Raw genomic sequence first — 12575 nt, 5'->3', positions numbered from 1 at the left:
GAATCAAGATAAAAAATGTGACTGACAGCTGACCATTGATATATGATTGGCCGGATTTAGGTGTACAAGCTGACTTACAACTAACTGGCCTGCATAAGATACCGAAGAAAAAACACAGATTTTAAGACAGGATTAAAAAATAATAATAATACATTTTCTAAATTTGGGGACAATATAGTCTGATAAAGAGTAAATTTACATAAATGTTTAAGGCAGAATAATATGACATTTAAATATGACTTCCCTACAACTTTAATGTAGAACAATTTGTTTTACTATTTTTATTATTGGACAGCATGCAGCCGAACCTTTTATAGCAAATAACAGTCTTGACACTGAAGTCTGAGACACTGAAGTTCACAGACAAATGGACCAAAAAAAAAAGAGTTAAACACAGAAATAATAAAAGCCAACAGGGTGCTAAAATCTAATCAAAAAGCATTAGTTTGTGATCAGAGTGAGCAACTCTGAGAAAGTTGTAAAGTCATATTGTGTGACTGGACCCCTTAATGGGGGGATATAGGATCTATTTGCAGGGACAGGGGGATAAACATTATTTGTATGGATAAACATCATTGTTTATGTGCTATAATACTTTCCAAAAACACATAATAGAGCAAGAGGGGAATAAAGCAACTATAATAATGGTCTGATTTTGCTGTGCAGTGAAATTGAGAGCTTGAATCTTTGGCAGATTAGAGCTGATTAATACATAGATTAACTCAGTAAAGCTGTAGTTTAAAAGTTCTGGAGTTTGTAAATTTCATGTTCACAGACATTACATGGACGGATAACATCGAAAAGGTTGGAACACAAACCGATAAGGAGTAAAATCGTAATTTCTGTCCATTTTTGCCTTTTAAACATAAAAACCCCAAGGTATATTTAATATTTGTTAAACTGCTAGAAAAGCATTATATTTAAGTGTCACTGCTATTTTTTTTTTAACCACAAAGCCTGTCAATGTGCATACCTAAAAAATTCTTAAACATTTAATTTGCTTTATTGCTCTGTCAGTATAAACACTAAACATAATAATCACATCTTCACAAATTTATTGTAATTTAGTGACTTGAATGACTTGTCCCACCACGCACACATAAAAATGCTGTTTTCAGATCTGTAGCATTTTGGATTAATTATTTAAATTATTTGTTAACTAGAAATATACTTTCTAAATTTAATATTTAAACTGCAAGCTGCATTCAATCTTCTCACAACACAAAAGTCATAAAAAAACCCATCAAGATTTAAGATTACTTATTAAGTTACTTTGACTAGTAAGTACCTACTCTGATTGGACATTAATGGAGTTAATCACTCGGTTACTTTTTAGGACAAGTAACTATAACTAGTTACTTTTGTTAAGCCATTTTCCAAACACTGGTAGGACACAATGTGATGAGGCCATCTTTGAGGCAGCAGTTCCCAAAGATGAGGTTAGGACCTCACTATTTACTCATAAAATCCGGAGACTTAAACATTGAACTGTGATTGTAATATGAATATGTATCTGTTATACTTTAAAACAAATAAACTGTCAAACTTGATTAAAAAAATTCCAAAAATTATATCGATGGCAGATGCTTTACGGTCCCGTTTTAATGTTATAACGGACTTTCTGGAATGATCATATAAACAGTTGTTTTTCTGGGTTGCAAGTTAATGTTAAAGTTTAGAAATTCAGTAAAATCATGTTGATCGGCAACATAAGTTAATAAAAACACTAGAAATGTAATTAAGTCCCAGTTTTGCAAGAAACTTCCCAGTTACAAAACAAACACTAAAATAACATTCTTCATCCTTAAAGGGACATCAGGATAAAGTAAAGTTGGTGTTAGCAGATGAAGCTTTTACATAATATCGCACTGAAGGAATTGTTTTTGTGACAATGTACCCCGAACCTTCTTGGTCAGTAAAGGTTTAATCTTGTATATTTGTGGGAAGTGAAGATGGAACTGAACTGTCTTTAAACAATAACTAAATACCCTAAAATTAAAGCTGCATATCACAATAAATGTTCTATATTACAAAGTACAACCAAAAAGAAAAAGTAATGAAGTAAAAGATTTTCCTTTAAATTAGCTTCCATTTTGATGCATTAGGTTGATACTAATGGCCTGTGCTCTTTTCCTTTTTTTTCCCCACATGCTTTATTACTCACAGGGGGCGTAGAACATGATCAGGGCTGCAGGATGTTCCTCCAGGAAGCTGTCAAAGGACTCATCGGTCAGGTGGAAGACTGGCGAGTCCGTCTCCGACCACTGCACCTCAGGAGTCTTTGGCTGGGGGGGCTGTGGGCTGGAACATGAGGGGAACACAGCATGAAACTGAGACACACGTTTTTATTAAACGGATGTAATACAGCCAGCTTCTATTATGCAGGGGCAAAATACACACACATACACATATGTTAAGAAAAATCAACTAATCAAACACAGCTGAAGTCTACACTCCACCCAAAATGTCTCAAAACGCACGCATGCACGCAAAGACACGGCCCCTCCTAGATGACAGGGCTCAGCTCTGCAGTGCCAAGACTAGACAACATGCTCTCTGAAGAAAAACACACACGAAAAGTATTTCTAAAAGAAACAAATGGATGCTTTTTATGAAACCACGCAGTGAAGCTTTCAGCCAATGCGGCAACATGAGGCGGTTAAACACGCATAAACAAAAGAAGAGCTGAAGCTCTCAAGTGTAGTTCGACCAAGTCATCCATCTGGCGTTCAGTTCCGTCTTCGGTTGTTGGACAATAATTCTGGATCTAAATATTTGGAGTCAAGTTCTGCATTTTTAACTGTTTACTAAACAAGTTCAACAGTTACAAGGAACGTATGAGCAGAAAAATTACAGAGAAACTGCAACTTCTTCATGGTTAGAACTGACAAATACGACTGAACTCCAAGCGTCTTGTGTTCAGATGGCGGCTGCTTCCACTTTAATTATTCTCTAATTAAGCAAGAAAAAGGTCTCGAGGTATTTTCAAGTGTGACATTTGCATTAGACACAGCACAAAGTCAAACAAGCTCTGAAACAGCCCGTAATTAGTCTGCAGAAACAAAGCGAATCCATCAAAGAGAAAACCTGGGAGCTTTAAGCACAAGCAAATATTTTTTTTATATCCAGAGAAAAAGAGATTCACTGAGTGAGCTCAGTTACAGCAAAAGGGCCACAGTATCAGCTGAAGTAAACAACTTTGCAAGATGGTAAAATCTATAAAGTTTGTTGAAAAGAACCTCTTCAGAGAAACCAGCCAAGTTAAGCAGACTTTCCGGGAAGTAGATGTATTGTTTTCTTAAAGTCAAAAACCTGAAAACCTTCACCAGATTTAATGCAGAGAGATCACTGCATGGAAAAATGGCTTCATAAACCTCAGAAAAAGAAAGCAAAGATTAACCTGCATCAACGTTAAGCTTAAGCAAATTTAAAAACATTTCACAAAAGAACTGGAACCCTCTGAAACAGGCATGGTTATGATTCGCATTGATTTATCAAAGAAAGGGTCTGAAACTTTCAGTATGAGGGACGAAAAAGTATGAAAAAAATTTACATAAATAGATAAATACACATAACTTTATAAATGAATAGAGAAATACGTAGAAAAATAAATCAGGGTTTATACAGGAATAAGCAACTCTAATTTAATGCTTTTTAATGCTCTTAGAAATAATTTTAGGGCCATCAACAAGTACCCATGACTGTCATATATACACGGCAAAATCCTTCATCATCTTTACCATCGACAGGATGCAGCCATGTCCTGAATTCCTCGTTCTCCAGCCCAAAGTTAGCATTTCCCCATTCTCTAGCTTCTTCTCCGCCTCAAGCTATTTTTCTGAACATACAACTGTACGATCAACCGGAAGCAGTTCTGCACAAATATATTGCAATATATCTGACGAAATTGTTTTTAGAAACTTTTTTTTTTTTAAATAAAGAATTTTAAATGCCCCAATAATCATGTTTAATGAATTTTAATGCCAATTCAGGGCTTAATTTAAAAAATAATAATTTAATGACTTTTAAAGATTTTAAATGACCCACGGAAACCCTGTAAATACATATATGAATGGAGAAAAGGAGAAAAATCCTAAATAATTAGCCTTTTTAATGACCAAAACATTTATTTAACTATTTAAACACCACAATTCCCCCATCATGGGACAATAAAGGGGTTTTCCATTCTATTCGAGTTATTTATCTATTTATTTTTTAATTGTATATTTTCTCCCATATGTGTATTCATACATTAATTTATTTCTTCCCACATTAATTTTTACGTCTCCACATGTATTTATTTCTTGCTTCGTATGTTAATGAGATGGCTGGTTTAATATTTGTCTTCAGTACGATTGGAAAACTGCTAGAATTTACAGAAGCAGGTGTAAAGACATATACAGTTCAAACAATTTAATTTGGGCAAACATAAAATAACTTGTATCTTAAATTCCTGAAATGCTGAAATCAAATTAAAGAGGGCTGGTTCATATAAGAGAGAATTTTCTTTACTTTTTAGCTGAAATCCTTACTTATTGGTTTATGAACGTCCTGTCATGTGTTTAATCAATCTGTGTTGATCTGGACATGTTCTTCTTATATACAGCTTGTGTGATTAGATGAAGGAAGATCAGTATTTAACTGCATTAGGACTGAGTATATACTTTGGCCAGGACCTTAACGGAAATTTATCATAATGCAGGTCAATCTGCCATCAGTTGGAGTCACTCATCCTACAGAAGTGAATTTTCATCAGTGCAGATGGAGTGGCTGCATAGTTTAGCATTAGATTGTCTTTTTTTTGTAAATAGAGCAACTTGTATTAATCAGAAAAGCCTTTACTTACAGTATGATAAGTTTGCTTTCCAGGATATTAAAACAACATTAAATGGCTTTTTTTTATTTGTCTAAAACTTGATGCAGGAAAAACAAAAATCAATAGTTTACAGAAGTTTTTGCCAGTGACCTTGTTAGAGTTAGCTTATCTTGAACCGTTGTTTCTACCTGCATAAGACAATGACTTGTGCAAGTAGGGAAGCAGAGAAAGCAAAAGGGAGAGGGAAGTTAAAAGATAAGACAAAACTGCTGAAACTGATGTTTTGTGAAACTTAATCAAAAGTTGAGAACTGTAACTGGGACAAAAAAACTGAAAATAGAGCTGGGGAACAAAAAAAAAGAACAGATCCTGTGAAGGTTTTTAGTACTGCTTATATAAAAAAAACTCTGCATCTCTACAACAAAACAAAAATCCTTAGAGATGACAAACTACAAATGTGATCAAGTTTTACCAAGGATTAAGAATATTTATAATGATCTCATTTTAAAGGTGAGCATCGGTAAATTAATCTGCAAAGTCCTCAATGTAACGGTGATGGAGACAATTATAGGCTTTGGGTTAAAAAGAGGTGAAGTGATTCTTAACAGATTATGGAAACTTTTTCCAACACATTTCTCATTCCACATGTAGGGAGGTAGAATAGACAGAAGGAGAAGACAAGGTAGGAAATATAGGAAGGAAAGAAGTAGATAAGAAATGGAAAATTGCAATAAAGGAAGCAAGGATTGGAAGAAACTAGATTTATACAGACTACAAAGGACCTCCATAATCAGATCACAAGTCAGAATATCCATATGTAGGATTATCAAATAGTTGAACATGAAAGCTTGACCTGACTTACAGTGTACTGCACCATTTTAAACCAATCTTTATAAACCTAATAGTTATTTTTCCAGGGCTGAAAAGGCCAGCTTGAATGCACCACCTGTCAGACTCACACTGCTTCTCGCTATAGCTGTGAAGCCTTGATTTGTACCTTCTGGTTGCAGCTCTGAAATGTGCTATAGCTTACCCTTCAGACAAAGAAAGGGACTTTTAGGCAGAGATGTTGAGACAAGGTGGCAAAAAAGAGACGAGGGGGAAGCAGGTGCAGATTGATGACAACATGACAAGGTGAGGAGGATTCAAGGCAAGAAAGGTGCGATGAAGATCACACCACAGAAACGAAGGTGATGACTGATAACAAAAGGTTGGGGCAACGTGATACTACAAAGCCTTGAGGAGCTGCCCTCCTCTCTGAGGCTCCAATGCTGGGTTTCATTAATCAGATTGGTAGGATGGAAAACATATGGATATAATGGGCTTATAGCTGGACCCACTCTTAAAAAAAACACAACTAAAAAAAGCACCATACTCACTTCTTCAGCCAGTCTGCTATGTCCTTGGGTGTAGCTCCATAGTTTTCATAGTGATGAAGGAATTTTCCTTTCCTGAAAAATTAGAAGATCTCTATTTAACTTTAAGTCACCAACTGAACAAATTTTACTTGTAATAAATAAATTAAAAATAAGACAAAAAAAAAAAGGAAATGGAGCATCTTTCTGTTGATAAATTAAGTTTGTTACAGCCTTTAAATCTGAAAGCTTGTAAGGATCCTTAGTTGATGGTGATTTCAGCTAAATAACTAACCTAACGATTAGTTTTAAATGAAAAGACTAAAGAAATAACACGCCAACAGGTGGATTCATCTGTTAAGGGGAGCTGCTGGTAGACCTTCAACCTGCAACATTTAATCACCATCCTGTGGTCACAAGGGAGGGAAGAAACTTACCAATGAATGGAGGCAGAATAGGAATGAGAAAATATTTGTAGTAGAAGATTTTTTATTTTTATGTTTTTTAACCAAATTCAAATTCTGACGCCATTGAAAACAAAACTTTCAAGACTGAATTTTAGTTTTTCTTCCCATCTTTCTAAGTGAAACAAGTAATGATTCTGGTAAAGAAACCCAGTATGATGAAGACATCATATTTCCTTTTCACATTTAGTCACATTACAACAACAGACCTTAGTGTATGCTGTAGGTATTTGGGATAAAACAGTTCTGTTTCCTTATTTTTTCATTTCTGTAAAAAAAAAAACGAGTCTAGCATATATCAGCATTTGTCCACCCCCTTTACCGATACCCTTAATTAAAATCCATTTCAACTAACCGCCTGCAGAAATCAGCTAATTACTAAATAGCTCTCATTGCTCTTTTTTATCTCAGTATAAATGCAGCTAATCTGAAAAGGCCTTATTGGTTAGTTGGAGAACATTAGCCAAAAAAGCATAATGAAGTCCAAGTATAACAGCCAGGTTAGAGGGGAACTTGTGCAGGAGTTTAGGGAACATTTATGAAGCAATCTTCCCAATATTAACATCTCACGGAGCACTATTTAGTCCGGCTTAAAAAGCTGGAAAGAGTTCAGTAAAGTGTGAAACCAATCGAATATGCTGTGTGTGGCAGTAAACTAACACAGTCATCTCTATTATAAAACATGGTTATGGCAGCATGATGCTGTGGGGTTGCTTTTGTCCTGTAGGGACAGCCAGGCTGGTCAGAGTTTCTGTAAAGATTGATGGTTGAATATAAAAAAGAAAATCTCATCCCCCAAAAATATACAACAGCTGATAAACGAAAACTGCAGATCAACTTCCCTCCACTTCACAATAATGCTGATTTATGCTGCATGAAGATCACTATTTTAAGTTTACAGATGCTATGTAAAATAAAATAAAATCAAGAACTGACAATAAGGTTGAACTGATTGCTGGTTGGATGGATACAATCCATTTTAATAAAACACAACATCAGTTGTTATGGGATCTCAAAAAAGACCTTTATAGACGTAGTTAATATCCTTTGAAAAGATCTACTTCCCATCTAAGTATCGACTGATCAGCAATCTCCCTAAACTGAGGCTGATAAATCAACCAGCCAATCAAACGGTGAACCCCTGACTTAAAAAAAGTTTTGGCATTACATTTTATCTACTATTTATTTTCTTACTTACATTTTATCACTGCTGCACTTTAGAAATGAAAATGTATTAAGAGCTGTACTGAATTAAATTTATTTTTGTATGCACTGTGTACAAAAAGACACTAAAGTCAGTCTAAGTCTAAGCATTGCAGCTGATAAAGTTAGAGAAAATCTGATTACTATATGTTCCTATTTCATGTTGAGTATTTTCTGCATGAGGAAGGGCTATAAGGGGAATAAATTCCTTGCATAGCGCTCCTATTAATAACTATTAGAAGAAAAAAATAAGCCAATGCTTTTTCTCCACCACAAAGTTCCAACATGCCAGTTCTTCAGTGTTCCTAACCTCTGCTGTAAAGATGAAATGTTCATCATAAAGAAAATTAATGTGCTAATATGCTTTTGAGGCATAAAAAATAAGTCTTGAGAGTTTTCAGTGTTCTGCACTGTTTAACTGGTGTGTTTTTTTTAAAGCCAAAACTCTAGTTCCTCATCTTTCTCTAGAACCTGCATAAAAAATAACTAAACATGTGGAAAAAAGAAAAGATCAGATCACAAAACCTTCCAGCTTAAAAAAAGAAAAGGCAAAGATCAAGGTTAAAACCTTTAGTCAGCAGCTCTTATTAAAGAGTTTCTGAGAGCATCAAAAAAAAAGGACTTAACATGATTATTAGTGTCCTTCCCACTGTATTATATTTTGTGTTCAAAGCTTGAAAGTGTATTCAGGGAGCTTTTCTCATCTCATTTCCTCCAGCCACCTGTAATGCCTTTAAATTTAGATTGAAACTGTTTTATTGTCACCAAGTAAAAGAGATTGTGAGATTTGCGACTAAATGTGGGCAGAGGAGCTCGTCCAACTGACGGGTCAGTGTCAGTCCCTGCAGCTCTGCAAGCACAGATGGCGATGATGACTGCAGTCAGAGCTCCTGATATACAGAATAGACATAATTAAAGGTGATACACGATTTTACTCAATGGGATTTGGGGTTTAAAACATGCTTCTAGGTGAACTGATGAATGCAGGAGGAGAGAGCGGCTGCTTGGAATTCAATCAGTGAGATTTATGACCAACTCTATATTCCAAGGTTTTATCTCTACAGCTGTAAAGTACAATAAAACCTTGCAAAACCAAGCTGAGGAAATTTGGATATAAACGCCTGACTGACAGTCTCAGCGGCTTTTCATTGTAAGAGGACAAAGCAAGGATAAAAAGGTTGAACTTTTTTCCCTTTAATATAACTTAGTTGGGCTAAACTCTGGGGAAAAGTGCCGCCTTCTACAGCAGGAGTGAAAACACTAGAAGACCTTGAAAAAGTTCGGCTTGCAGTGAGTGCTACAGTGAGATAACTGAAGGTGTTGATGCTGATTTACCCTGCTGTGATTAGCAGCAGTTTATCAGTGAGGGACTCATTATTGAAGCCAATGGACTCGGATGGTCATTAGCTAGCTTTGCTCAGACACTAATGCACTTCCAGCTAACAGACTGGCACTGGCACGGCTATAAACAAGTGCAAGGGTGTGCACGTGCCTCGACACACGAATGCATGATAGAGATATGCGGAGATGTACAGGAAGGAGGGAAGAGCACACGCAATTTCTAACCACAGAGGCACTTAATCAGTCCCGGCCTAATTAAAAGGCCAGACTGGAATGAAAGAGTGTTTAATGTGGAAATTGGGATGATAAAGCAGGAGCTGGAGAAATAAGAAACAGAGCACACTGGCATCCTGGTAATCCAACAGTTAGGGAGTATTCAGGATGCACACTGCAATTTCCTATAACCCTAAACTATCACTCTTTGTATGCTTCCTCCTTATTATTCCTTCACTTTAATATCATCTGCACTATGGACTTTTAATTAAGCAAATATAACAAAATACCTTGTATTTTAGTTTTTGTTTTATCTATTTCTCTTCCAAAGGACCTTAACCTTTCTGAATTATTGTGTTTTAAATAAAACTAGGACTCCAACTATCAATTATTTTGTTTATGCATGAATCTGTTGATCATTTCTTTGATTAATTGCTTAATGATCTGAAAGCAAAAAGATTTTATACAGTTAAAGAGTTCTGGACACAAATTATTCACAGACAAAAACATTTAATCTTAAATGCAAAGTCCTTATATACATTTTACAATTTTTCATAATGGTTCTGAGTGATTTACTCTTAATTGAATAATAAATTACTTGATGCTTATTTTAATAATTGAACAAATTAATCCAATTAATTGTTGCAGCCCTAAATAATACACATTTTTTTTTGCATCTAATGTATGGAGTGAGAAAGGGGTCAAAATGTCTGTAAACTTATACATCTTAGTTGAAACTGAAAAAATATAGGTTGATATTGAATGTCCAATTTTTACCTTATCTGAGTAACTAAAAAAGTAAACATAAAATAATAAGAATTAAATATAAATTCTTCCCCTTAGCTTGAAAAAAACTCATAATTTACTTCAGTATTTTAATGAAACTTTTTTCTTTTATTTATTTTTTTCTTTTCTTTACTGCAGTTTTTGATTTTATATTTTCAGATTCAAATCTCTTTCAGTTTCTATTATTTATTTTTTTAGTTTTAAATTCCTTTTTCAGTTTCAGGATTTTTTTTTCACACTTTCGAATCAGTTTTTTTCACATTCAGACTTTGATCCCAATGTGACGGGAGTGGGCGGGGAAATGTGATTGACAGCTTGCAGCAGTACTGGAGCGATCATGGACTGTGGGAACTCCAACTACTTGAGCAAGTAGTTGGAGTTCCCACAGTCCATGAATGCAACATTGAAAGGGACATTTGATCACTGCTGCACTTTAAGAAGTATACATTTTCATTTCACTGCTAAGTAGGGATGGGAATCGGAAACCGGTACCTGTTCAGAACCGGTTTTGTGTGTTCCAATTCCACGGCACCGTTTGGCAGCTTGCTTAACGATTCTCTTAACTGTTTCGGGCAGCACCAGAGCCTAGCGCTGGGCAGCACGACTTACATCACGTTTTTTATGTAAGTTACAAGTTACGCACATGGCATTCAGTAAGCAAGTACAACATGACCACCCAAAAGTCTAGAAAAGCAAAAGCAAGCTTTCTCCATTAGATTTAGATGACTGTGACGAGACAGGTAAAAAAAAAAAAATAAAAAAAATCCTGAAACTGAAAAAGCAATCTGAATCTTAAAAAAAAAAAGAAAGAAAAAAAACTGAAATGGATGGATTTGAATCAGAAAACATAAATAAAAAGTAAAGAAAAGAAAAAGTGTAATTAAAATACTAAACTGGATTTAGATGCAATTCTTATTATTTTATGTTTGCTTTTTTAGTTTCTCTCATTATAAGGTAGAAATTTGAGATTTAGATATCAACTTCTAGTTTTTCAGTTTTAACTAAGATTTAGAAGTTTACAAACATTTTGACCCCTTTCTGACTCCATACTAATGACACTAAACCAGAGCTGTGTCTCCAAAGCTTAACACAGAAATGGTTCAAATTAAATAAATGAAACCTTCTTCCCTGGTCATATCATACCATCTCTCTCTATGGTCCAACCTGATGCTTCAAAACAACACCAAGAACCAAACCATATTATTTGCTCACTACAAAGAGCATCTTTTTTTGACAAAGGGACAAAGTTTCTAAAAATCCACACTTGTTCTGCAGGAAGCAATATTAATACTTGAAGGCTATGTTTGCAGGGTAAAAAAGAAAAAAATGTCTGCCATCTTCATACTGTTTGTTTTTAAGGATTTCTTTCAGAAGCAGCTTCCTCCCTGATGTTCTATAGCCTCAAAACGAAACTAATGAGATGACTCGACTCACTCAAAGTAGCAGAAGGTCGGATAGCCTTTGACGTTGTACTCCTGCTTAAGGCCGTCAAACTCAGCTGGGTGCACATTCATCCCCGCCAGTACCTTAAGAACAAATCACAAAAATGAAAGAAAAGCTTGCCATGAGTTGACAAGGAGGGGATGAGAAGTGACGGCGGAGGAAAGAGGAAAGGACATCAGACATCAAAGCGGGTTAGCCACCATCAGGAAGCTCCAACATAATAAAAGAAAAGTTTTAAAAGGGAACTGCAGTCTGCAAGGGCACTTTAAAAGAAACTTATTTAAGACATTTTCGACTGGAATAGAAGAATAAAATTCTTGAAGCTGTGGCTCAGATGTTGTGGATCAATTGAAGGCTGCCAAGGTTGTTTAAGCACAAGATAAATGTCTAACAGCGATAGAAATTTGTTAACGAGTCAAGGTGATTTTCAAATGGAAATAGTACCTCCATATGTGGCTCCACTTTAGTTTAATCAAGTAAAAAACACTACTGAGTTTTTAAAAAAAGGTAAGTTTTACCTTAAGGCTTAAAAAGTCCAAAAGTACTTAAAAACTGGTGTTGCACCGATACCATTTTTTGGCCCTGATACCGATTACATCTGTTTGACATTGCAGTTCTTCATATATACACACACACATCAGACTACTTGGATGTAAAATAATTGCCATCATGTTTTTGTCAAGCTGCTGCCTACCTTTGTGAAGCAGGAAAAAGACTAATAAAAAGTGAATCCAGTAGAACGTTTTATTGCCTACCTGGAATGGGTGACAATAGTTGAATAAACTTTTAGCTCTCAAAATGGTATCGTTGGTACTTGCCTATACAGATACCACCATTTTAGTGCTGGATCAGGGCCCTACCCGATACTGGTATCAATACAACACTATTAAAAACCATCTACTTAAATCTGACTTTACAATAATGAACAAATCTACAGAACATCTAAGGAAATAT

At 35.3% G+C, this 12575-nt stretch overlaps 1 protein-coding gene across 1 annotated transcript in view; it reads right to left on the bottom strand.

Moving 5' to 3' along the window:
* LOC107101607 (protein disulfide-isomerase A5-like) overlaps window positions 1–11704 on the bottom strand; it is a gene marked incomplete at its 5' end in the record, with an annotated part of 57769 nt that extends 46065 nt beyond the window's left edge. The window contains 3 exons of the mRNA XM_015400593.1: window positions 2165–2301; window positions 6196–6267; window positions 11613–11704. Coding sequence (XP_015256079.1) covers window positions 2165–2301; window positions 6196–6267; window positions 11613–11704 — 301 coding nt within the window. The remainder of the gene's footprint in view (window positions 1–2164; window positions 2302–6195; window positions 6268–11612) is intronic.
* Window positions 11705–12575: the final 871 nt, after the last annotated feature.

This window comes from Cyprinodon variegatus, unplaced genomic scaffold, assembly GCF_000732505.1.
Source record: "Cyprinodon variegatus isolate N-32 unplaced genomic scaffold, C_variegatus-1.0 Scaffold1122, whole genome shotgun sequence".
NCBI classification, from domain to species: domain Eukaryota; kingdom Metazoa; phylum Chordata; class Actinopteri; order Cyprinodontiformes; family Cyprinodontidae; genus Cyprinodon; species Cyprinodon variegatus.
The sequence above is the reverse complement of the archived record's forward strand: the minus strand, read 5'-3'. Positions and strand labels throughout refer to the sequence as shown.